The following is a 27,923-nucleotide window of genomic DNA, read 5'->3' on the forward strand; positions in this document are numbered from 1 at the left end:
TCATTGGCGTTTGTGAGGAGAGAGAGGGAGAACGAAACAGGCAAGCACAAACGTGTCTTTCGTGACTCTGATATGCGGACCGTTTGAATGAAACTGTGTTGCACACCAGTCTATTACTGGAGTAACATGATGGCATGTAACAACGAAACGTTTACAAGTCTCAGTCGCTTCATGTGCAAGTAGGCGATTCTCAGCACCCTCAAGAAACAAATCGGCCAAACAGGAAAATGTATCAGCCAATACGATAATTAAAAGAATCTGAATAACGACCAATTTATCGGCCTCGGCGACATATCGCTCGATAACTAGTCACAAGCCACCAGTTGAGAAATGAAGCAATTAATACATGAAAGACAATCTATCTGTGTGACAATCTACAGAGTGATGATGGTGTAGTGGGTAAAGCACATAACTGTTAATCAGAAGGTCGCTGGTTCGATCCCCACAGCCACCACCATTGTGTTCTTGAGCAAGGCACTTAACTCCAGGTTGCTCCGGGGGGGGGGGATTGTCCCTGTAATTTGGATAAAAGCGTCTGCCAAATGCATAAATGTAAATGTATAAATGTATTAACTAATTTAAGGCTCTCACTCACCAGTTCTGAGTGCATGTCAACCTGCGGAGCTTTCCACACTGATCCCAGATCAGCCCTCTGATGGGCCGGAGTGCCGCGTATTCTACTCGGGGAGTTCCTTCGACCATGGAGCTGGGAGTGCGTACATCAGCGGGGAACTTGCATCGATCTCACTCTGCAGGACTGAAAGAAAGAAATCCAGATGTTTAGAAATCTTCATTAGACTGGTCTCAAATTACCTTTAAGAATCTGCATAAATGCTTCAGTTCAAAGATAACGAATTGTTGAATATGAAATCATACTCCTATGAACACTAATTGATCTCGAATGTGATAATGGATCATTACCAGAGCGATGGGCCACAGGACTGGAGAACAGCGACATGTCCTGTGCAGCTGGACTCTGGGTGTCCATGGCTGGAGATGTGGGCATGGGCTGCAGCTCTGTGGACGTGTCATGGGATCTAGAGCGCTGGGACGGTGGGGAGAGAGGGTCCTCGCTCACAGCTGTAAACACAGGAAATGACCAGCAGTCTAAATGTGTACTTGGCGGGCACTTATGAGGAAATGAATTGTCCATGTTGATGTGCAATCAAAGGGATAGTACACCCAAAAATGAAAACTCTCGTTGTTTACTCACCCTCATGCAATCCCAGACGTGTATGACTTTCTTCTGCGAACAGATCAATATTTAAGTCCTTTTTTACTATAGATCTCCACCTTTGAACAGCCCCAAACAGTAGGTGGCTGAATGTGGAAGTGAAAGTGTAGATTTACAGTAACAAATGACATAAATACTGTCCTGTTTCTCACCCACCTCCATCATATTGCTTCAGAAGATATGGATTTAGCCACTGGAGTCTTATGGATTACTTTTATGCTGCTTTTATGTCCTTTTTGGCCATTCTGAGTTCTGGTCACCATTCACTTGCATTGTGAGCCCCAACAGAGCTGAAATATTTTTCTAAAATTGTCATTTGTGTTTTGCAGAAGAAAGAAAGTTATACACATCTGGGATGGTATTTGGGTGTGTAAATTAGATAATTTTCTTTTTTCTGTGAACTTTCCCTTTGAAGACAATAAAACTCATGGGTTGGAGGGTCTCTATTATGCCTGCTCCGAGATGATGATGGTGAAGACATCTCGAATCAAATCTATAAATTGAATTCACACAATAATCTAAATTAAAAATTATTATTATTATTAAAAATTATTAACATTAGTATACAGTTCATGGTACAAAATCAAGTTCATGTGCATTTAAAAAGTTACAATTTTTATCAGTGTTGGGTAAGTTACTCTAAAAAGTAATTAATTACTTCTTCTACAATGTAATTAGATTACTGTACTAATTACTCTGTCTGAAAAGTAATTACATTAGTTATTACTAATCACTTTCTAAAACCCTTATCACCCTCGATAGACAAGGATAGACATTAAAATGTTATTTTAGTTCTTTAAAATAAATCATATAAAATCAAATAAATTATTCATGAACTGGCCAAAGAATTTAAGGGGGCGGCTTTAAATGATAAAACATACATTTTAACATTAGACATTACATTTCTATTTTAAATTCACTATTGTTTTATGTAGAATTGTTCTTTGGTCCGTACAGTATTTTACGCAATTACATTAGAAGTAGCTAATCCATTACTTTAATTTTTCCAATGTAAATGTATTTAATTTAATTACAGTAATTAATTACTTAGTAATAATGCATTACACCCAACATTGATGAGGGTGCAACAACAGCTCTAACTAAACACATAGGAGCTTATCTTGTTAAAACACAACTTTAAAGACAATATATAGTAAGTTTATGTCAGAAAATGATTATTGGATAGGACCAGCAGATATTAAGCTTAGTGATGACACTCATAGAAAACATACATGTGTAGATCAACAATACACTCAAAGGCATATAAACAGGATGTTTATTGTTTAAAACGTGATGGAAAAAAGATGAGGAAATTCTGTAGATTAATGTCGTATATTATGAAAATCATTAAAGTAGAAACTACACGTGTCATTATTCCTCATAATGCTTTCACCCTGAACATGCACTTCAATTTATCAAAATCGTCACTGTTCGTTAACTCCCTATTATATATACAACGTATTTTAAGGTCATCTTGATTGAGTTCATTTTAAAGAGTCGAAAAGATTATACAGAAAAGTAGCATGTACCTTCTGTGACTTTTTCTTTCCAAATTAAGTGATGGTACGAAACTCTCAGTGACGTAAATTTCGCGGGGAACTTTAGACCAATCAGGAATCCACATTTCTTGCTATCGGTCCAGAGGGGGGGGTTGAAGTGCGTTACTAGTGTTCGTATATGCTATAACAATCGCCATTTCGTAGATTATTCCATAAAATTGTGGAGATAGCTATTTTAAAGAGCATTTAAGCAACGTGAAAAGGTGCCTCTGTTCAGACTAACAATATTAGGAGGGCTGACATGAATAGGTCTCATCAACTTTTTGGTCTCGTCCGACATTTTCGCGGCAAAGACACAACGGCAAAAAAAAAAAAAAAAAAAAGGAGGTAATTCCACTTATATCCACTAGATGGCCACGTGGTTGACAACACGATCCATTCATTCCCCAAAATACAACCTAGAAAAGTTGAGTACAGGATTTTCCCATGTCACTTGTCGGCGGTGTGGTTGCATGAGAAGAATAAAATAATAATAATAAAATAATAATATATTTCTAAAAAAATACAACGACAATCATTACGACTTGACAGTAAAATGTAAACACAGATGAAAAGAAACGATACATAATATCTCACTGTGCAGTACACAAAAATATGCGTAATAATAATAAACTGTATTTTAACTAATAATTTTTATTATATTATATATACATTATTATTATAATAAAAAATAAAAACACGGTGTACACGCCTAAATATTGATCATTATTAATATTAAAATTATTGTTAAAAAAATATATCATTATTGTTATGAATTGTATTTTTTATCATTAATAACATAAAATGTATTATTATGGTTGTTAATTTGTATGCTATTTAAATAATAAATTTAAAGAAGTGTCTTATTGAATTAATCTTGGTACCAATATTTTCTGTCGTAAAAACATAATAATTGTACCGTTTTAACGCAGTGTTTTGTCATAAAACGCATTACTTAACCAACACGAATTTAATAGTATGAGCATGCAATTATACATTTTCTATCACATTTCTATGTAAACACCATGTGCCAAATTTTTCCAGTGATTTTTACGATATTTAAAAAAAAAAAAAAACAAAAACAAAAAAACATTTTTTATCCATGTCCAAAAAGTGTGTCAAAAACACACGCAGCTCAAGCTGCTCCTCGAACCTTTACAAACTGCGTACTAAAAGTTGGTCTCGAGTGTAGTTGTGCTGGTAGGCGTTCAACGCACACCCGTCTCTCCTCAAATAGGAGCCCAGGCGGAACATGTGACTGACACTGGACATTCACTGGCTTCTGGAAGGGGGTGGAAACCCTCTGACGTCAGAAATGTGCTTATACTTATGTACGAGGACAGCACAGTTTCGATAGAGAGCTACGAGGACTCTAACACCTGATCTAGAGACAATCTTTCAACGTGCGGTCTTAATCGAAGAGGTGTCCTTTTGGAAATACGCACTGGGTGCATTAGATAAGAGGTGTGATCGCAATAGAAATTTAACTTGTGGACCGCTTGGGACACTTTAACCAGCAGTGATCTGCTTGTGTTTGGGTTATTTTGCTGCCCATTTAGAGATTTTGGTGTATTTTCACTGCGTCCATGTCTGACATATACAACCTGGACTCGCAGTGCGTCTCTCCACCATGCAACATGAGCTGGGCCATGGAGCCAGCCAACTTCTATGATAATAAAGTGATGCCAGGGGATGCCAAATCAAGGATGCCAGGGGGTGAACATGGCATCGCCGAGGACAACAACAACAGCAGCAGCATGGTGGAGCTCAGCAACGCCCCCGCCGTTTACGACGATGAGAGCGCCATCGACTTCAGCGCGTACATCGAGTCCATGTCCACGGTACCCCTGGAGATCTGCAACGACGAACTGTTTGCAGACTTGTTTAACAACACTGTGAAGCAAGAAAAGCCTGACTTTTACATGCCCGGCCACCAGCAGCTGGGAAGCACACATGGCACCTTTGCGCAAAAGAGCTTGGAGAGGCAGCAGCACCAGGATGGGGGCTTTGGAAAGGGCGCGTTTTGCGCACCAATCAAGAAGGAGGCGGACTGGAGTGACAGTGACCAGTCCTCCTCGTTACCGTCGCAGATCGAAACGTGCGCGCAGACTTCGGTGAGCCTGCACACGGGGCAACCGACGCCGCCCACCACGCCAGAACCCGAGGCAATCGGCCAGCCATCCATCCACAGGAGGCTGGGTAAGGAGAAAGGCAAAAAGACAATCGACAGGCACAGTCCGGAGTATCGACAGAGACGCGAGAGGAACAACGTCGCCGTGCGTAAAAGCAGGGACAAGGCGAAGCAGCGCAACATGGAGATGCAGCAGAAGATGATCGAGTTGGGCGCGGAGAACGAGCGGCTGTACAAAACCATCGATCAGTTGACACGAGAACTGGGCAGCCTCAGACACTTCTTCAAGCAGCTGCCCGAACCTGCTTTTGGCACGGGGGCGCGCACGGCTGTTGACAGTCGGTGACGCCCCCCATACCCAGAACAATTCCTGCCAGTTTTCTCTCAAACATACCTCAGTGAACCCGAATTATTTTTTTTTCTGTAACAAACGCGTTACACATTGGATGACTTTGGACTTTGGCACTGAACGGCGATTATTTTTGAAAATCTCTGTTGTTGTTTTTGTATTCTAAATTATTACAGAAAATACTTCATATACATACATATATATATAGTTTTATGGTACCTGTTTTATAATTCCAAACTTCGTATTAATGCCAGAGTATGTTTTGCAATTTTACAGTGTGTACAAATGTATAATAAAACGATGTAAAATTTCATAAAACCTCGTTCTGCTCCATGCGAACGCGCTTGTGTGCACGGAGGGGGTGGGGCTGAGGGGGCGTGGCCTCCGGAAAGGTGTAGCTGTCAAAGTTGAACACCACAATGGGACCATGTGTAGTAGTAGGACAAAATCAATATGCATTAAATTGTGCAAAAACACACAATCAGACTTAATAGTTATGTAATAAATGTGGTGGCATTAAACTTTATTTACTATCATAGACAGTAGTACACAAACATGTAATACACACCAGAAGTATGAAGTAATTGTTTTTTTTACAAATAATTTAACATAAACACACTATCATTTGGCTGGCAGCAAAGTAGCAGGCGTTTGTTTGACAGCAATTGCCAGTCATTTAATCAGCTTACACAGCTTACAATCATCACATTTTACATACTAAAAGTAATCATTTTGCAGTTCTGGCTTTCGTAACAGTTTAAACTAAAACTAAAGGGTACAGAATTGCCACCGTTCAAGCAGTACTGTGGTCTAGGCAGTGCACAGTTACACTGAGTGAATAGAAGCTTATTTTTCATTCAGATTTCTGAGGGTATGTTTTTCTACATACATTTGGAAGTAGGGCAAGACCAATGTTGACTCATTACTCTTTTAAACAGATAAGAGAGCTATTCAGAGCAGGTCAAAGGTTTAACTCCTCCAAACCCATCCAAACAGTGTGACTTCGGTTGACCACATGGACGAAGGCAGTGAGAGGACCGATCTCCATTCCAAGAATATTTTCCACACTGTAACCCTTTAACACAAAGAAATCATACATTAAAAGCTGTGATAACAGACACTCAACCTGTAATTTAAACATAACCAAAGCACAATTGTACTAGCATTGATTAAGGCTAGTACAGTTCCACAATCATGCTGCATTTGAGCATTAATGCCTCCTACACACTACACGACTTTCAAAGACGTCAGATCATGGTATAGTTCATATTACACAACTGTCTGTCTTGTCATGGAAGTCGTAGCGTTTTCAAATTACACGAGGAATCGGCGACAGGGGTGAACACATTACAAGACATTTCACTATTGACGAATCCCCGACGACTCTGCCTAGACTCCAAATTACGTTTCACAACAGAGAACATGTGAGAAGTGATACGAGATACGAAAACAAATGCAGGTAATGTGTATGTTTTTAATCACCTAAAGGCATCATATATTTTAATGGTCACAATATGAAAAAGTATCTCATACAGAAAAATAGACCTATTTGCTTACCTGACTGTCCAAGAGAATTGGCAATTTCTCTCCAACTCTTATCTTTCTCCACCCGGTTGTGGGACAGTTCAGATTAAATATAAAATAGGCACTGGTGCTCCTGCCAATGTTCCACTCATTTTTCCTCCATTTCTTCCGTCCAATGAGACTTTCTTGATACCGCAGTCATGCTAGTTGATGTTCTGTTGCAGGTACATCAGGACTCCTCCCACTGAAACTTCCTGTGCCCCATTTCTTGCTCTCTCATTGGCTGTAGGTCCAGATATTTAACATTCTAGATATCTCGCTGACATCGGCGACGTGTGGGCGATTCTCTCAAATCAAGTCTTTGATAGTTCATACATTGCGATCGTTGCTCACGGGTGCGAGCTCCGATTTGCCTACGATTTCAGGCTTTTGTCGGCGATCTCCACAAAACTGTCGGCGAGCGAAAATCGGGCATAAAATCGTGTAGTGTGAACTCGGCATAATTATACTTAAAGACTAAAGAAGGGGTAGAAATGATTGAAACGGACAGACAGTTTCACATGTTGTTGGGAGATTCTTGAAGGCATAAATATTATGTGAATTTGATGTTTTATCTTAAGGAGGATGTGTGCAATTTCTGAAGAAAAATACTTTCAATCCCATCTTATCATGCAGAGACAACTATAAGTAACCCAGTTCCAGAAGAGTGTTACACAGACAAAAATCTTACCTCTGTACTCCTTGTTGAGTTTAAGAGAGACATAATGGTATTTTGCTGCAACTGTAAACACATGCATGCATGCAATCATAAATATCATAGTCGTGTTCATAATTTGCAAGAGAAACTCAAAACTGTATGACACCTTAATGTTTTCCGTTATCACCTAGGGACATCACAGACTCTGAAGGCCTCAAGAAATCAACCCTGTCTGACCGTCTCTTATCAACTATCTTGAAAATCTGCACTTGACATACTATATGATAATGTTCGACAGAATCATCTTTTGAGCTTATATTTATGTAAATGCAATGCATTTTACATACTGATTATTGCACTAAGCAAATGCATTCTTGTTTTTAAACTTAATCAAGACAACCTGTCAAGGCTCTTAGATTAAATGTCAACATAAACTAGCATTAAAGACAATATGATATTCTAAGAATAGAATATACTGTATAAACTTTTTGTTGCCATGTATGAGGTTAATTTTAGAAAAACAACATTAAGAGGTCTAAAATTGCAGCTTGTTACCACAAAGCCAATTTTGTTCCGGTTCTGTGAACATTTCTGATACCACATTGGAGATATCTTGGAAATCTGTCCCATAAATAAGGCCCAACACTATTTCTTAAACTTTCAGGAAATAAAACAGAATAAAGATAAACTCAATGCGAGGGGTGATAAAATAATGGTCGCTTCTCTTCTTGAGTTCATGTACTGTACAGTTGTGCTAATAAGTTGACATACCCATTACAGACTCTGTAAGAAGTTTGGCATTTAAAAACAATGAGATATCAAAAATGTTATATCTTTTCATTCGTTTTTCTCATGCAGAACCATCACAAAAGGCTACACTGTTAAAAAGCTGTGTAAGATTTTAGGATTGTTTTTAAGACATGCTTCAGAATAGAATAAGGTCTGATGATCCACTTGAATCAACATTTTCATATTAAATCAGATGAAAATCCCCTCACCTTGATTTTGACCGTACAGTGGCTCAGTAAGGGACAGCTCAAACACACTTCTAACTGCATTTTTGTGGTTGGTTCCTCCATCGTTGTTCCACACATTAAACAGAAGAATCCTTTCCTAGAAGCAAACACACCAATATAGATTAATTGAATTAAAATTAAATCTGAATTAAAAATCTGTTATGATTTATTCACCCTCATGTTGTTCCAGTATGACTTACTTTCTTCTGTAGAATACAAAAGGAGATGTCTGGCCGAATGGCAGCCTCAGTCACCATTCACTTTCATTGTATTGGGAGTGGTGATTGAGGCCAACATACTGCCTAAAATCTCCTTAGTTGTGTTCCATGAAAGTAGGTCAAACATGATGAGGAGTAAATGATGACAGATTGTCATTTTTGGGTGCACTATCACTTTAAGGGTTTAAAGTCACTATGACTCATCAGTTCAACTTTACTTCATCTGGAATGTGAAAACAATTAAGCAATGCAGTGGGTTGTGATTGTACTCAAAGTGATAGCTAGGAGGCATCTTACATATTAACTCTGAACAAACACAAGTCAACAATATAAACGCATCTGGCACTCCAAAAATTACTTAATGGGCCGCCAGAAAATACAGGATTTCCTTGCTTTTTCAAAAGATGAAAAAAAAATATATATATTCACAATGAAGGTTACATATTTACATAAAACAATTCGTTTTCACCACTGTTGAGAGGACATTTTTACTTATTTCACATGCAAAGTCATTAGCCAATCACAGCAGTCTTAAGGGTACAACAATAGAAACAACCTGGGGCTGGATTAACAAAACATTAGTAAGAATAAAATTCCTCCTAACTACTATTTTCTTTGTATTTGTTTAACTTTAAAAGTTATTTTGTACTCCTGGAAAAAAAAAAAAGACTTCTAAAGGATGCCATTATGTTTTTCTTAAATGGTCAAGGGTTACGGCTTGATACAAACTTCTTATAATTTATCCTTAGAAACATCTTAATTACATTTTTAAGACGATTTTTGTGAACAGGCCCTGGTTCATTGTAAGAGTTAAAGAGTGCGTAGAAAATGAATTACTATGGTTTGTGGTGCAAGAAACCACAAACCATAGTGATTCATATAATTCATAGTAACTCATAGTAATTGGTGAAATAAATATAGCATAAAAGATGAAGCACTTTCTACATTGAATAAACTGAAATGTGATTTTGAAAATATGAAGTAAATCTGTACTCAATTCAAACATGTACAAATGTGAGTAAATTTCACATGTAAATAAAATAAGTAAAATTGACAACTTTTCAAAGCTGGTGTTCCCTGCATAATTAATGAGCTTGCATGGTTTCACTGTTTTCAAGTTTATTAACTTTTTTTGTTGATTTGATTGTTGAAAAGTATTAACTGAATGAACTGATGTTTCAGTTAAATGTACTTACTTTAATCATTATTGCCATAATACATCATACATGCAGTAGATTTTCCTTCATTTTAAACCATTAAAATTGACTTGAAAACTTGAGAAAAAATATAAAATAAATAAATAAAATCTTACTTCTCTTTTTGTTGTGCGTGTGTGTGTGTGTGTGAACCTCGACTAACATAAGTAGACTTGGGAATATATACAATGCTTCAGAGGAGCATCAAATGAACTTTAATGAATATAGGAAGCTCAATTACTAACTGCTTAATACTTACAATTAAGAAATAGCCCAAAGAGAAACATGAGAATCAGTTTTTTGAAGATGACTCGGTGGGAATTTTCAGCAGTGACTCTGATAAGTAATAATGTCTGTAGAAACTGCCATTAGTGATTTTACATAATGAAGTTCTTCCTTGTAGTGAATTGTTTCTGTAAAACTCCCTTTAATCTGTCTGCCCATCCCTACAGCAGACTATACGGCAGGTACTTGACTTAAAAAGGAGTGTCTTTAAAGACTAGCGGTTTGGACTTAGAGCTGTTCTACAACTGAACTTTGGACTTACTGTTGTTCTTGAGTAATCTCTAAATGGCAACTCGCACATCGGCTGCAGGTAGGCCAAGAGAAAGCTGTGCTCTCATCCACTTCAACAATGACACCTGCACATTGACATGCAAATCACACATTCATTAAAACCATTTCATTTCCACAATTGATAAACACTAAAGCATTCACTGTTATAAACTAAAACAATCTTGTCTAGATTTACAGTATAGTTACATATGCAATGAATGGATGTAACTTGGTTTGTTTCCAGGTTACATGTTTTTAATTAGTAAGTAATTACAGCTATTAGATCTTTTGATTTGACCTCAATCATAAAATTTAAGAAAACTGCATAACCTAGAAATGTAACCTACAACAATTATTTTACATATTGAAACAAGCTAAAACGTTATAACAATATCATGATAAAATATATGCAGATGACATACATAATTTATATACATTATTGCAATTAATTAAATTTACGTGGACTTTATTTAATGGTGCCTGTGTATTTGCTTGCAAAAAGAACAAATCCATTTCTCTGCTGAGAAATTTAAACTGGCATTGACAAATAGCATTATAAAACCAGTAACACACAGCACACAAACACACATCTGTCTTACATAAGATACATCACCCAGAGCGATAAGACCCCTGTATGAGCCTCAGGCAAGCAGCCAAAGACTAAAGTTGCTGACCACTGCAGCAGATCATTTGTGCTGGTTACAATTTTGAGTTAGTTTATTGGTCTTATCTAGAGGGTGAAAGCCACAGAGATAAAACGTCTAACTCTGAACGTCAAAAAATCTCATAATTCTCCAAATATACAAGGGAAAACTAGAGCCAAAAGAAATGAAGACTGCATAGATATAACCAGTGAGTGTATCAGTCTGGAACAACTATGCTTAAATGTTCTCAAATCTTACCTGATCTGACTTAACATATGCATTGCTATATGTCCAAAGAAAGCAAAACAGAGAAAGCTAGGCAGATGCAATGCTCTAGAATAGAATTGAATAGAATTTGGCAACTTTTGTGTGACATTTCTGCGCCACTAGTGTCACAAAAGGTAATTCCGAAAATAAAGGGGCTGTTATTTTTAACACATTACTTTATTGCAATAATTTATATAAAAATAATGCATGTCCCCAAATCGTAATAAGCAATAATCCTACCATCGGAGTAATTCAAGCTTGAAGTACGACCTGTTTTCAGCAGGGGGCAGTAAGCAAACCTCCAGCTGTATAGGCAGCACGCAGCTGTACAGACAACAAACCCCACTGAAGTAGCTAGTGGGTGTTCCCACTACTGGTTGCCTAGTAACGTTTATAAATGACATTCACGGATGTCATTCCATTGCTGTTGACAGCGAATCTCTTTTCTTGCCACTAAAAACAAACATTTTGGAGGAAAAGACTAAATATAAATGGAATCAGTACATAAAATGCTTTATATCAAAGATGAATGAGAAACCAGGCGTGCTGTTTGCCAGAGCGGCTGTTTATCTCGTGCGAAAATGCAAATGCCGTTCTGTCTGGGTCCATAAAATCCCGCGATCTCAGATACACCTTTCCACGCAGTATTTTTCTTAAAAATGTCCTTATGCGTGGGAAGAGACATATCATAGAGCACTGGAAAATTTCTAACAGCAAGAATTAGCCTTTCATCCATCTTTCCGTTACTGCAGGAACTGAGAGAGAGAGAGAGAAGGATCACGTGAGCTCTCCCGTTGTCTCTCCTATTGGCTGTCGCTTCCGTTAGTCGCTCCAAAGTTGAACTTTTCTCAACTTTGTTGCGTCGCTGGACACGCCCACATCTAGCGCCAACGGTCGCGACAGCTCGTGTCGCCGGAAGTCGCTGTGCTCGCATTGAAAATGAATGGTATTGAGTCGCTGTCGCGCGCGATGTCACTGGCAGTGTGTACGCACCTTTAGGCTTGCTTGACACCAGCGACAGCACAAGATGAGGACATGTTCTTGCATTCAACTTGACACAGCAATCTAAATACGCCGTTTACGACGCGACACAAACAAAGTGTGACACACCAAAAGCATCTTTCTGACGCATGTGTACATTGATGCATCCTTAGAAAAGCACTTATAGTCAGGGGTTAAATTGGGCCGGTACGGGCCGAAACGGCGTCCCAGCACCTTCGATTCCAAAAAGAAAAAAAGATGTGGTTTTGTTTGATTCATTTGACACTTTCTGTCTCTATTAAGCAAATGTACTGTTCAAAAATATTTCAAATTCAGTATGTTGTTTCGCTCTAGTCAGCTGCAGATGCTGGAAGAGGCAGCATATTCAAGAGCAGCACGAGACAACGTGCCCCCGCATCAAGACACGCGATAAACTTCTGTATCGCACCGTGGTCCGATCTCTGGTTCATAGAAATCGTGTAATATGGAATGAGCTGCTCACTCTTTTCTTGGATCCACTGATATACAGTAGCGATTTTGCTTAGTTTACTAAAAAGCTGCACATCTTTTTGTATGACATCAATACAGATCAAAGATTCTGATATCACCTGATTTTAGGGTACCCCATCTCTGAAATCCCAGTTTAACCCCTACATATCTATCTTAATCCATCTCAGACAGACTGACCAATTAATTAGCTAAATGGATTGTTGTGGACTGTATGCCAATGATGACCTCAAAATCCAATCAAATCTTTTAGTATTGTCTTATCAATGCTTTACTCGCCTGTCAAGCCGACCACATTGCATTTCTGAAGGCCTCGATATACTTCCTACAAAATCTAAGAACGAACGGGTATGACATAATTTAGAACAAAATCTGTCCATAAGAAGGTGTTTTTGGATGTTTCAAACAATGATTTCAGTTAGAAAAAGTACAACAGAGGTGGTTCGTAACAGCTCACTGGAAAAGTTCTATTTGACAGCAAAACACCTTTTTAATGCCACTGGTCCACATCATCAGTAGGTGTGAACTAGAGCTCCACCTACCTTTATGCCGACAGCAAGTTCTGTGTATGTTGTTTAGTGAGTCAAAATCAATCAAAGTTATTAGCGACCTGGTGCAACTTATCTACATCTGTACGATCGTTCGCTTAGAAATATTTTCCAGGACCATGACAAGTGATTTATTTTTGTTTAATAAACAAAACAATTTGTTTAATTTATTTTCCACCACCTTACTTATTAGTATCGGCATAATCCACTATTGGTCGCCCTCTAATTCCAAACAATTATTTCAGTTAGGAAAAGTGCAACAGCCAGGTTCTCATATTACACTTTTTCTTGTATTTTTTCTTGTGAACACTACTTGCAATACAAAATGGAGTACAAATGTACTGAAGTACAGTATGCAAATTAGAAAGTACATACTGTTTTTTCACAGGTTTCCCAAAACTACCCACCTGCCATTGGTTGAGCCAATGTTTCTATATTGGTCTGTTCAGGATACTCAAATAGTGCAACTTTGGTTGACTTTTGATATTCGCCAAATCGTTAACGCATTCATTAAAGCATTCATTGGTGAATCTAAGGAAAACATGACTGGGTCGCAATTTATTTCAAGCCCAAAATAAAAATAAAATACTATTTCTGTGACAATTAAGCAAATGTATCCCAAATTCTCATTACTGTAATGCATTTTGTTGTGGTTCCCATTATTCTCAAATGTGATTCTGTTTGTAGTCTCTAATGAGATGTTTTAAAATAATAATAATAATAAATAAATCAACCATGCTGTACAGTCCCAGTTAAGAATGCCAGATCATGCTAACTGCTTTCTAATCAGCACTAATTTTGTGTGCACGTTTGTGCCGTTAACTGATTTGCATAGTTCCTTTAAAGAACTAAGAGCTAAAACAATGCAGACAGTGCACGCAAAATAATGCTATCAATAGGCGTAATTCATTTGTAGTGAATTTCCCCCACAGTGACATTGCATCAGTTTGCATGAGTAAAAATAATATACTAAGAAAAAGAACAGAACACTTTATAAAATTATGAGACTTTTACAGCTCAAAACCAGGCAAACAGACAACTTTCCTTCAACATGAGAGAAAGATATCTTTATAGAGGAAAAGAGAAAAGAAAATAACCACAAGAAGGTCCCCCTAAAAGGCATCAAAAACAAAATCAGGGCCAATAAACAACTGGTTTCGTTTAAGTGAACAAACATGTTCTACCCCCCTGAGATTCTGTTCTATCAAGCTGGAACATACCAACTGCAGAAAAGGGGAGAGCTTGAGGAGGAATATACCAACCTGTGAGAGTGCAGAGAGAGTATGGGAGGGTCTCTGGACCGAGGTGGTCCAGCATTATGGGCTGTGAAATGGAGAAACATGGATCTTCTAGTTCCAGTTGGATCACTGTCTGCTCCCAACAGAATATCTGACCTGGTTTTGACAAAGAACCAGTAATGTTATGTCAAAGCATTTTCAACAGACACAGTTCTTAAGACAACATTAACTCTTCATCTGAAAATAGTTGGAGCAACAACAGAGTCTTTGAATGTGACTGACTTCCATTCAGTAGCACGGAGTCTTTTTAAAGATAATAGACAAGCAAAATCTTTAATGCATTATAAAGCATTCATTGGTGAATCTCATCAAAATAATAATACAAAATTTAAAAAAAAGAAATTTTATTAAAAAAAATATATATATATTTTTGTTTTTTGCATAAGAAAAGCCTATTTTTGTGACCAATTAAGCAAATGCATTTCCCAAATTCTCACCAAGCATTCGTCGTGCAAAATGTTACCACTTATGTTTTTCCAGAGCAAAAATAAAATAATAAATACACTGCAAAAAGGCTTTACACTTATGAATTATGGAAACATGCCAATAATAAGAGGCATTAGTAATTATCATAATCAAGCAGTGAATATCATTATCGTAAAACCTTTTTCAGCAAATGGAATTCACTTTGCTGCAACAAAATAAAACTCAATCTGTACAAGAGACAATGTATTCACTTTGGTGTTGTATGGCAATCTAGCATGGTTAGTGATATACCGTTCTCCTTCATAGCGTCTTTGAACCTCAGTATGGGTCTTTGCTGAGGGCCGTCCAGGGCCTGTTTTACTGTGCTCTGGATCAGACAAGACAGGCTCAGACACACAGCAACGGTTCTTCGGTTCCCCTCTACTCTCGGCTCGGTCTGGAGACTGGGATCCGTCACAAACAGCAACATCTCCCTCTTGCCTGCATTTGACCTCTGGGAAACCAATCGGTGCATTTTCTTGAAAAACGTAGTGATAGTCCGATATATTTGTTGATATTTAGACATTTTAAGATAATCGTGATTGAAAAATAAGCATGACATCCTGGATGCTAAACAGAAGTGTGCCAGTTTCAAAATCTACCAAAAACCTCTCAATGAATAATGCACTGTAAAGGTATTAATGGAAAGGAGGCGAGAACTGGCTTGACAATATAAATTTATATTTTAATAAGGAACTTAAACAAAGACACAAAGGTGTCGGACAGCTGCATGTAAATTTCTCTCTGTCTCACTGTAGTCTCCAGTCGGCCATTATCCCTCTCTGTGGCTTTATTAGCCTGATTGGGGCCAGGTGTGACCCGGCCCCGCCCTCCGCCCTGTCACATGCACATTTTCCGTAACGCAAGTATTTCTAAAAATTGGATGAAATGAGTGCATTTTGTGTCAATTAATGTTGAAATATTAGTGTAATTTTCTGTCTCATTTAGAGTATACCCAAATATTATATATATATAATAAGACAAATACATTTAAACTCACAATTCCTGTCATTTAATCGTGGAAAACATTCCCTGTCTTAGGTCAGTTAGCATCACTACTTTATTTTAAGAATGTGAAATGTCTAATAATGTCTATTATTCATTCCCAGTGGGTCAGAAGTTTACTTACATTTTGTTAGTATTTGGTAGCATTGCCTTTAAATTGTTTAATTTGGGTCAAATATTTTGGGGAGCCTTCACAAGCTTCTCACAATATGTTGCTGGGATTTTGGCCCATTCCTCCAGACAGAACTGGTGTAACTGAGTCAGGTTTGCAGGCCTCCTTGCTTGCACATGCTTTTTCAGTTCTGCCCACCCATTTCCTTTCAGATTGAGGTCAGGGCTTTGTGATGGCCACTTCAATACCGTTACTGTGTTGTCCTTAAGCCATTTTGTCATGACTTTGAAGGTATGCTTGTGGTCACTGTCCATTTGGAAGACCCATTTGCGACTGAGCTTTAAATTCATGGCTGATGTCTTGAGCTGTTGCTTCAATATAGCCACATAATTTTCCTTCCTCATGATGCCATCTCTTTTGTGAAGGGCACCCCCACAACATGATGCTTCCACCCCCATGCTTCACGGTTGGGATGGTGTTCTTCGGCTTGCCCTTTTTCCTCCAAACAAAACGATGGTCATTATGGCCAAACAGTTACATTTTTGTTTAATTAGACCAGAGGACATTTCTCCAAAAAGTAAGATCTTTGTCTCCATGTGCACTTGCAAACTGTAGTCTGGCTTTTTATGGCAGTTTTGGAGCAGTGGCTTCTTCCTTGTTGAGCAGCCTTTCAGGTAATGTCGATATAGGATTCGTTTTACTGTAGATCTAGATACTTGTCTACCTGTTTCCTCCAGCATTTTCACAAGGTACTTTGCTGTTGTTCTGGGATTGATTTGCACTTTTCACACCAAACTACGTTCATCTCTAGGACACAGAATGCGCCTCCTTCCTGAATGGGATGATGGTTGCGTGATCCCATTGTGTTTATACTTGCATTTTATTGTTTGTACAGTTGAGAGTGGTACCTTCAGGTGTTTGGAAATTGCTCCCAAGGATGAATCAGACTTGTGGAGGTCCACAATTTATTTTCTGTAGTCTTGGCTGTTTTCTTATAATTTTCCCATGATGTCAAGCAAAGAGGCACTGAGTTTGAAGATGGGCCTTAAAATACATCCACAGGTACACCTCCAATCATAAGCTAATTGTCTAAAGGCATGACATAATTTTCTGGAATTTTCCAAGATACTTAAAGGCACAGTTTATTTAGTGTATGTAAACTTCTGACCCACTGGAATTGTGATATAGTCAATCAAAAGTGAAACAATCTGTCTGTAAACAATTGTAGGAAAATTACTCATGTCATGCACAAAGTAGATGTGCTAAACAACTTGCCAAAATTATAGTTTGCTAATATGACATCAGTGGTGTGGTTAAAAAACGAGTTTGGGTGCCAATAATTCCCTTGTAATGAAATCTTCTGTTTTTTATTTTAAACTTCCGATATAGTTTGTAATATTATATTATAGCCCTAGTTATACATATTATCCCATCAAATAGGAATACATGTTGATTTTAGTTTCAGGATAAGAGAAAAAGAAAATCAAATCCAGGTGTCAAATATTGCCCATAATGTTAAAGTTAATTTGTGACACTGATAATCAATATATGATTAAACAAATGATATATATTATACAGTAACCACTCTGTTCTCTAGACATCAGCATCAACATAAAAAAAAAAAAAAATTCCCTAAGAAACAATATTGGAGCATTAGTTTAAAAAAAGAGAGAAAAAAAAAAAAAAGAAACAGTTTTCTTTTATAACATTAAAATTGAAAATATGGGTGTATACAGATACATGGGTGATTGATGGTTATTTATCGTACAGTAGCATGCACAGACAAAATTACTTAAATTATGTTCCTAATTTAAAAACGTATAAATATGTCAACATTGCAAAAATGCTTAAGGCTCACTTTCCCAGACAGAGTATCCATACACCTACGCAGACGCAATGTCAATGGCTAAAAAAGAAAAGAAAATCCTATCGTCAAACTACTGTCCAGGAAAGCACGTCACGGTGTGTAAGCGTGCCTGTACAAATAAAATCCCTAGTTATCAAAATCCAAAGTCAAAAGATTTGTAAGATCAATCATATAGATATTCACTAGAGGATGTGACTAGCAGTAAGACAACGTCAAACAAAGCGTGAAGCTTTCCAAAAGATTTTTCAAAGGTGTACTGTTTGGAAAATTCCCTGAGGGGTGAAGACTTGGCAAACATGCTGGGAAAACAGCTATCGGTGGTTCTTGAGAAGACAATCTAATGGCAAAGCTATGGACCATTTCTCACACTTTTTTCAGGCATGCCAAAGCGTGAAAGCTATTGCTATGATGAAAAAATATTATCTAAGATTTCTACACATTTGGGTTCTGGAAAAAAAAAAATAGAATGATGAAATTTCTTTACCAGTAATTGTTTATGAACTACAGTGGCCCGAAAGCTGTGATGACTTGTCACAGATTCAACCTAAAAAAAAAAAAAGAGGGGAAAGCATCAAAAGAATCTTTAGTAAGAGAAACATCATCTTTAGTACATCATTATCATAAAAATCATAAAAATCCTCTCATCCTTTACTTACCCTCGTGTCATCCCAGATGTGTATGACGTTCTTTCTTCTGCAGAACACAAATGAAGATATTCTTCTAAAAATCTTCATTTGTGTTCTGCGGAAGATAGAAAGTCATACTCATCTGAGATGACACGAGGGTAAAGAATGAGAGGATTTTCATTTTTAGGTGAACTATTCCTTTAGCATGCAATTATGAAGTCATTCATACTTTTTTTAATCAATATAGAACAACTGGAACCCTTCAACCCTCAACTTCAGTAATAGGACTAATTTCTGAGTCAAACGGGACATTCAACAAAATATTATTTTCCTTAAATCCACTGACTGGAACATCAAATGTGGTGTTTGAAAAGTAAGTGTGATGCAGATTTGAGTGCTGCACCTGAAGGATTTCCTTTAGTGTCTGTAGTACAGGTGGTCGGTAAAGTGGAGATACAGTCTCTTCTGATAACGGAACCATGTGACCCTGCTGGACGCTCAGTCTATAACAGAAACTGGGTGCTGGGGCTCTATCCTGTTGCACACAAACCAACATGATAAAATTCAACTTAATGGTTCTGATTAACTAAAATCAAGAACAGCTTATTGCTAGTTCAAGAAAACAGATTTTACTGAAATAAAACAATTTGATTGTCAGCCTGATCTCACGATTACACATAGCAATTTGTAACATTTAAACCTACATTTGTTGATGTTTAGAAAAATGCTAAAATGTGCACAATGGACGTTTTGAAAGCGTTTTTTTTTAACATATTTACAGCTTTAGAAACATCAAATATTTATGATACCATTACAAATATATTCGTATACATTATTTATTATATTGAAACTAATTTTAATAACAATTCTTCATTTATTCTTCATATATATGTCTGTCTGTTTCATTCAAACCAAAACATGACAGGAGACGACATGTCCCAATTAGTGAGCATTAGAAATCAAAAAACTGTGTCGTAATGCTTCTTGAGGTGTTTTTAAATGATTATAAAGAAAACAATGGAGACAGAGATGGCTGAATAAAAGGCTTGAATTTGGGTTTATTCTTCACACAAAGCTTCCTGAAGGTTTGGATCACAGCGAACAAATAAAATGGATTAATTTTATGATTGTCTTATGCGGTTTTTGTGGTTCATTTTTTGTTTTGGCATATTCTGAAATATTGTGTCCAATGTTTAATGAATGATTAAACGATTGCAGAATTTTTTGTTCATTTTACTATTTTAAAGTATAGTCTTGGTTAAAGTGATATAATCCTTTAAAACATTGAATAGGGCAGCAGAAACCACACAGAACCAAATGAAACCATTATAATGTCAAATTAAGTAAATGCATCAACAGCATTAAATAAATGTGATGGCACTGAACATTTAACTAATCTCACAGATTATAAATGCAATGAAATTAACTGATTAATTCCATTATATGTATCTTTTTAATCAGTATACGTAAACATTTGTACGTTTCTAAAGGTGTTAATATGTAAAAGTATGACATTTAGATACTGACAATATGTCAATATTATTGTTTCAGTATCTATGCAAACGTAAGAAAACATATGAATTCTCATGAGATCACGTTGCCTATGTAGACATAATATAACGTTCACAACCTGAAGCTCCTTTCCCAGTCCACCTAGACAATTTAGAAACTAATTGGTGATTCTCACAAAACCTGTAAAGGAAATGTCCTGGTCATATTTAACCCCAAATCAATGCAAAAATAAAATGTGAAATTACATTTTGCATAATGAAATTAAGCCCACATTATATTTATGATATCATTTGACATTATTTTCAGGACACTAGAGTACATTTTACCTCCCGATTCCCATTACCGTAACATATCTAGATGTTTAATGTTTAATACTAACTTTTGCTATTGTATTCAATGATGATTCATGTGTATTAGGCACATATACTGTACATACATACATATAAATACATATATATATATAATTTTTATACATCACAAGTGAATGCACTTCTCTCATAGCACTTATGAACACACCACAGACTTTATATTTTATGACAGAAATTTCCTTTTTGTGTGAACTATTCCTTAAAGTAAGCAGTGAAGTGGTTGTTTTGAACGAATGAGCTGCTGCTAACCCAATGGAAACTCCCAGAAACAGCAAATCTGAGCAATAAATATGAAACAAACATGGCTTTTATTTAGGCAGTGAAGTTGATGAAGACGTACACTGGGAGATTTTGGCAGATCTTCATGTGATTTAGGATCAACAAGTGGAGGCCACAAACTGTCAATCATACTGAAGAGCTGAGAACATCTGCAAAGAGAAGAAGAGAGAGAAAAATATGGTTTCGATCTCCGAATGCATTAACTGAGGGACCCACCCAGAAACACAGGAGGCAGAAGGAAAAGAGAACAGTTTACAATCTCAGTCTCATTAGTTTCAGTCAGTCAACTTAAGCTTCTATTGGAGATGTGTCTGCTGACAAGAATGAGATCAGTTTCAATAGCAGGATGAGGCTTGTTCTTATGCACACAGTGGGGGTAAATAGACTGTCATTTAAACATTCAAAAACTAAATTAATTGCTCAATGAAAATGGTGTCCATTTAAAGGGGGCCTATTATAAAAAATTCACTTTTTGTACATAAATGTTAGTTGGCAGTGTGTGTAGAAAACCACCCTACAATGTTAAAAGTGCACCCACTCCTCTTTCTTATATATCTATTCATCAAAAGCAGTGTCTCTAAATGAACTGTTTTCGTTTCTGCTCTAAAGTGATGTCATGTTTGAGCAGGCCTCGCCCATTACTGGTGACAGACTCCACCCTATTATTATAAATCCTCCTCTGAGTGATCTACACACAGTCTGCCATTTTTTTCCGTGCTGGAGCAGATACAGTGAGAAGAATAATGTCTCAGCATCGTAAGCATCATAAGTATTTTGTTGTCGGCTGAAAAAGTGAACATAAGGGCCGTTACATAGTCAACGCGAGCAAGCAACGCGAGTGACGCGAGCGACGCACTCCCTTTCATAGTCTAAACAGTGGACGCAAGCAGACGCACGCGTCACGGGCGACGCGTGAAATGCAATACACCGCTCCCGCAACAGGGGGTAGTAGAGTCTGGTGATATTAGTAGAGTCCGTTTTCACCTTATCTACGGTCTTTCCCATCGCGGTTGCAACCTCCCTCCAGGCATTTTCCAACGCTATTTTATTGGAGTGTAATTGCGACGAACTGTCATATAAATGCGGATGTATGCGTATAAGCTAGCATAATGTTTCCTCTTCACCCGCCATTGTATTCAAATCTTCTTCTGTAAACATATATATACTATGAATTAATGTACAATACTTGCAATGTCGCCCCCACCGACAACGCATAGCATTGCGTGCATCGGTGCATCGCGTATCAAAAACTAGGACGACACATTTGGCTACGCATCGACGCATAATGGCGGCCGAAGCGTAGCCTTTCAGACGCGTACGCGTACCGATGCGTTGACTATGTAAGGGCCCTAAGAGTCTTCACATACTCCTGGCATCAAAGCCACTGAAGATGCAGTGGACAAGTTTTGTTTTTGAAGGAAATGTGCCCCAAAAAATTTGATTCTCAAGCACAGCGTGTTTTTGATTCAACCCAAAGAGAGGCATTTATAACATAATATAATAAATGATCCTTGGGGTATTTTGAGCAGAAACTTTACAGACACATTCTGGGGACACCCGAGACTTATTTTTACATCTTGTAAAAGGGGCATAATAGGTCTCATATTTGGCAAGCAAACTGCAATTTTAAAAAGATAGCTACCTATACTTCCATTGTAAATGCATTACTGCAATTACTTGCATTTACAAACTGAGGGATGGGTCTACTGCGGGAATTATTTTCCCAGGTAATCAACAGTATATCACAGCTTAAATGGTTTGTAACATTCTTTAAAATAATTATTTGCAGAACTTTAGGTTTACCAAAGATCCCTTTACTTATCAAGAACAATTGGGCTGTGTAGCGTTCTTGAGTTGCCTATATCGTTGCAAAAGTTCCTGATATTACATTCCAGGTTCCAAATATTTTTCTGTGGAACTTGAAACGAGTCTCTTTTAGCACATTTGAACTTTATCTTTAAGAGTGTGTGTCAGTGCAGTCTGAAGTGGTCATTCATAACCAGTCCTACAACCATCTAAATAGCAGTCTAGCTCTACTCTCCCAGCCTTTCCTCCACTGACCCGCTCAACCGCCCCATCCAGTCCAGCGGGACCAGAAACACAGCCGAGCATCAGCTCAAATCACTAAAGAGAGAAGCAGAGGGCAAGTACAAACTGAGAGCGAGAGAGAGAGAGAGAGAGAGAGAGAGAGAGAGAGAGAGAGAGAGAGAGAGAGAGAGAGAGAGACAATAAGACAGATATTATGGCGATATATTTTATTACATCTAGGACAATCATATTGTTCCTGTCTGGAGACACCACATGCTTTCAGCTCTGAATTTTGTATTCCTCAAATAGCACCACCCAACAATGGAATAGTTCACCCAAATATTACAAGATTTTCAGCAGATAAAGAGAATTGCAGAGACTCAGATTTTAAGCAAATATCCTCACACAAAGCTACCGTAAAGCTTCAGAAGTACTAAGGGGGCCTGGGTAGCTCAGTGGTAAAAATGCTGACTACCACCCCTGGAGTTCGCTAGTTCGAATCCCAGGGCATGCTGAGTGACTCCAGCCGGGTCTCCTAAGCAACCAAATTGGCCCGGTTGCTAGGGAGGGTAGAACCTTCCTTCAGTATCAACCGGCTCGCGAATCCACACTTGAAAGCATTCATGTTCGTAAAGCAATTGTCATTAAAATGACGCGAACACAGCACAAGGTTCGGGCTATACTTGTGTGGTATATTTGTAAATATAAACTCTAGCCACTGATTCTTCACATGCTCGTCCCTGGGCAGTGAAAAAAAGGTCGCTTTTGATATGCACTTCAGAACACAGCGTCTTGTTGTCGACATGATGTTTTCAAGTTTTCCCTGGTGTCTGCGCGCGCAATGAGTGGGCGCGGCCAATTTGATAATTTTTCGTCTTGACGTCACAACGAAAAGGAAAATGACTCGTTGGAAAAACGATTCATTAAATTGACTCAGAGTCGACTCCTAATTTTGAGAGACAATAACTTTTTTTACGGTGAACTTTCATATCTAAAACTTTGCAGGATGTTTTTGTTCACTTAAATCTATGTTACACACTACATGAAAGGTAATTTTCAAAATTCCATAATAGGTGCCCTTTAAACTATTGATAAGTCATTGTTTATTTTTCAATTATTATTATCATTATGTTTATATTTACATTTGTATTTATGATATCATTTGTATTGGTATTTTTCCACCTGTTGTCTTTTTAAGCAAAAGGTGCCGGAGAAAAATTTGGAGAGGGTTGGATTTGGTATGATTTTTATGACCATTTAATTATTTTGATAATATTGTTGTTTTGTTGTGTCATTTGAATTTAGAAAAATGTTTTACTGTTTCAATAAATTAATTTCATTGTTCAAAATCAACCGGTACAAGTGTGTGCTGATACAATCAGTATTAATACTAGCCATGATCTGTGTGTAGATGAAAATTATTAATAATACTTACATTTCCTATAATCTTATACATCGAATAAATAAAATGTTATAAGCATATAAAAGGAGCGTGTCCATTTTTAAATGGATCCAATTCATTGCATACAGTGGATTTACACTTCTGTTCCAACTTCTTATGAATGTGCGGCTTTTGTTTATTTCGCTGGTGCTTGAGGGAATGGACTATAAAATACGACGCAGACAACTCAATAACCGCAGAAGAACCTCTGAATAAAAGTGCACTTGTTCCAGCCCATTATCGTGATGTGCGCACAATTTCACCAAACCCACGTGTGCCTAAACATAGCGCATGCTAGCACGACATTACCAAAACTTCATGGCCATGCCCACTGACTTATGGCATAGCACTGCGCTTAGCACTAGCGCTCTTAAAACAGGGCCCTAAACGTTCGCCAAAGTGTAAGTGGGAGGTTGACTAATTGAAAGGACTAGTCGGTTGAGTATTCATTGTAATGGGCATTACATCTCTTTTGTTGTATGAAAAAGAGTGGCCTGAACATTCTGCTAAACTTCGAAACAACTTTTGTGTTTCATGGAAAAAAATATGGTCATATTGGTTTGGAAAAAACATGAGGGTGAGTAAATGATGATAGACACTATTGCTTAGTGTGTCCACTGTCCAATGTCTCACAGACCCTCTATACTCTATGAATTCTTTACCTATGGCACTACATGGGCTGTTGATCCCACATAACCAATGTCTGTTTACAGGAATCTTTATCTGTGCAAACAGCTCATGTTAAGATCTCAGGAAACATGTCACCAGAATTTCTGATCACATGCACATCTTTAGTTTAACCAACGTGCATGTTAAAGGAGTGACCACAGACATCTTTGGGTGAGAGGACATGTGTGGCAAGATGCCAGGAATATCCAACACCTTGCACGGTGGCGTGATTGAGACTAGAGTCTTTAAAAGACTGCTAATCTGAGCAGGGTGTGTGGAAACAGAAGATCATCTTGAGTTTCAGTTTAAAAGAGTGCAGCAAAGTTTAGTATTGGGGCACATTTTTATTTTTTATTTTTTGGGGGGAAGCTATATTGAAAATGTAGATTGACAAGCTACTCATAATTTGAAGTGGTTAAATTATAGACAAGCTACTCTTCTTAAAAAGCAGCTTGTTTGGCAATGCGATACTTAAAATGTTCTTGACTTTTGTATGGCAAGTTGCTTGCTCTATTCCTCATTTGGTTAAAAGCATCTGCTAAATGACTGAAGTCACAGTCACACTAGTTACTTCCATTCATATGCATCAGAATGTGGGAGACAGGAAACGCAAGGTCAAGCGAAGACATTTCAAGGTTCTATATGATGAAGTTCGAATGATGAGAATACAAGTGTCCAATAGAAGATTGAAACAAAAGAGTGCGACATCACATCCTGTCTGTTGCTGTGTCCAAAATCATTTTGCATGCTCCAAGACTGGTATGTATGACCGCTGCTTAAAGGGATAGTTCACACAAAAATGATCTTATCATTTGGTTACCCTCATGCCATCCAAGAATATTTCAGCTCTGTTTGTCCTCAAAATGCAAGTGGATGGTGAGCAGAACTTTGAAAGTCCCAAAATGACAGAGGAGCCATAAAAGAAATCCATATGACTCCGGCAGTTAAATCCATGTCTTCAGAAGCAATATGATGATAGGTGTGGGTGAGAAACAGATCAATATTTAAGCCCTATTTTACCATCAATCTCCAACTTTTACCAGCCCCAATCAGTAGGTGGCTGAATGTGAAAGTGTTAGTCACATCCATACTAAAATGTGGAAGTGAAAGTATAGATTTACAGTTAAATAATGACTTCAATATTGATCTGTTTCTCACACACACCTATTATATTGTTGCAGAAGATATGGATTTAACCATTGGCATCTTATGGACTACACTTATACTGCCTTTTGAACCTTCTGAAAAATTCTGGTCACCATTCACTTGCATTGTATGGACCTACAGAGCTTAAATATTCTTTTAAATATCATAGTTTATGTTTTACAGAAGAAAGAAAGTCATACACATCTTGGATGTCATGAGGGCGAGTAAATTATGAAATAATTTTCGTTTTTGGTGAACTATCCCTTTAAATGTAGCTACATTACTAGCTTCTAATGAACTAATTACACTGAAGCTGGGACAGTACATTTTTAAATATATAAATACCCAATTATATAATTAATATTTACAATCAGAGCAGTATCTGGCACAATGCAAAGAGGATCTCAATTAGGGCGACAACATTAAACAGCATTTAGATACTAAACAAAGATCCTCACTCAAACCAGTGAGGAACAACAGCATTTAATGTAATATTTTGCTACAATAAAGAACATGTTGAAATGCTTCATTGGGACTTCTGAGCAGGGATGAATCAAAAGAATAAGTCAATCCTTACTAGAATTGACTCACTACTGACAGCTGAACTATACTCTCAAGATACTCAATTGTTCAGTAATGTCGCTCCTTTTAGTTAGTTACTTCCCAAAACTGTAAACTACAGGGTGCAGTTTGAGTCAAATTATGATGAAGATATACTACATGTACAATATGCAAATAAAAGTATTTAGGGGGACAAAATGGCACAAATTCTTGATAGTATAGAGAGGGCCACCAAAGATAGAGAAAAGAGAGAGGGAAATGTGATCAGAAAAAAATCCAACTCGAACTTGCATTTCCCTTATGAGTGCCAAGGCTCAATCTCAAGTCAAGGCTAACTGCAAGCCATTGCTACAATAAAAAAAAAAACATTGCTTTTAGTACGAGGAAATCTGCCCAGGTGTGGTTTTCTTGATAGAACTTAATAAATGCTCATAAAGCTTATTAAAATTATGTTATTGGTGCTGCAGGACATTTTCAGTGTTATGAGATCACATGACCTCTTTCTCAGACTCACCTGTCACGAGTGAGACGTTGAATGACCCTCACGGCCTGGAGTACACATACACGCCCCTCCAGCTGCTCACAGTTCTGTTGGACCTCTGATTCTGTGGACACACACTGCAAGACAATTTCACTGAACATCCCATAATGATCCTGAACTAGAGTGCACAACCTGAGAGAGAGAGAGAGAGAGAGCGAGAGAGAGAGAGAACTCATAACCATTACTGGCACATTTAGTATTATTTCTTCATCTTTACCGTACCTCTTTTAATAAATTAATAGAAACTCAAAAAAATTAAATAATATATTTTTTTTGGATTGTTAAATTCTGATTTTGCTCTACACTGTTATTATAATCTTAATTAATTTTATTTCAAAATCAACACTATTGTAAACTATTTTTATTTCTTGAAACTATTTGTTTAATCCATTTACACTCTAACGAGTTTTACATGTTTTGCACTGCTTCTGCAAAACAAATGAACAGTTTTTGTTACCAAAAAAGCTATATACGCATATAAATTTACATATTCTAAGATGGAAAAAAACCCCTTCCAAGACTCTGATTAAGAAACAGGCTTCACCCCAACAACAACCACACATAAATACTGCTAAAGTTTATAAATAATATGTTTGTTTT

General features: G+C 37.3%; 2 protein-coding genes across 2 annotated transcripts in view; one reads left to right on the forward strand and one right to left on the reverse strand.

Annotated features, from left to right (window-relative positions):
- Nucleotides 1-973: 973 nt before the first annotated feature.
- spidr (scaffold protein involved in DNA repair) overlaps nt 974-27,923 on the reverse strand; it is a 62,109-nt gene continuing 35,159 nt past the window's right edge. The window contains exons 11-21 of the mRNA XM_052114442.1: nt 27,297-27,455; nt 20,999-21,086; nt 19,182-19,313; nt 18,637-18,696; nt 15,421-15,622; nt 14,668-14,799; nt 10,451-10,544; nt 8,472-8,586; nt 7,507-7,557; nt 5,572-6,327; nt 974-1,080 (exon numbers count right to left, since the gene is read on the reverse strand). Coding sequence (XP_051970402.1) covers nt 6,214-6,327; nt 7,507-7,557; nt 8,472-8,586; nt 10,451-10,544; nt 14,668-14,799; nt 15,421-15,622; nt 18,637-18,696; nt 19,182-19,313; nt 20,999-21,086; nt 27,297-27,455 — 1,147 coding nt within the window. The 3' untranslated portion in view covers nt 974-1,080; nt 5,572-6,213. The remainder of the gene's footprint in view (nt 1,081-5,571; nt 6,328-7,506; nt 7,558-8,471; nt 8,587-10,450; nt 10,545-14,667; nt 14,800-15,420; nt 15,623-18,636; nt 18,697-19,181; nt 19,314-20,998; nt 21,087-27,296; nt 27,456-27,923) is intronic.
- LOC127634770 (CCAAT/enhancer-binding protein delta-like) lies at nt 4,337-5,523 on the forward strand. Its single transcript, XM_052114447.1, has one exon. The coding sequence runs from the start codon at nt 4,359-4,361 to the stop codon at nt 5,247-5,249; it is 891 nt and encodes a 296-aa protein (XP_051970407.1). The 5' UTR covers nt 4,337-4,358; the 3' UTR covers nt 5,250-5,523.

Source organism: Xyrauchen texanus, chromosome 42 (assembly GCF_025860055.1).
Source record: "Xyrauchen texanus isolate HMW12.3.18 chromosome 42, RBS_HiC_50CHRs, whole genome shotgun sequence".
Taxonomy (NCBI): domain Eukaryota; kingdom Metazoa; phylum Chordata; class Actinopteri; order Cypriniformes; family Catostomidae; genus Xyrauchen; species Xyrauchen texanus.

What these genes read in the sequence shown, in the direction of transcription:
- LOC127634770 (XM_052114447.1), top strand. Translation starts at nt 4,359, where the DNA reads ATGTCTGACATATACAACCTGGACTCGCAGTGCGTCTCTCCACCATGC.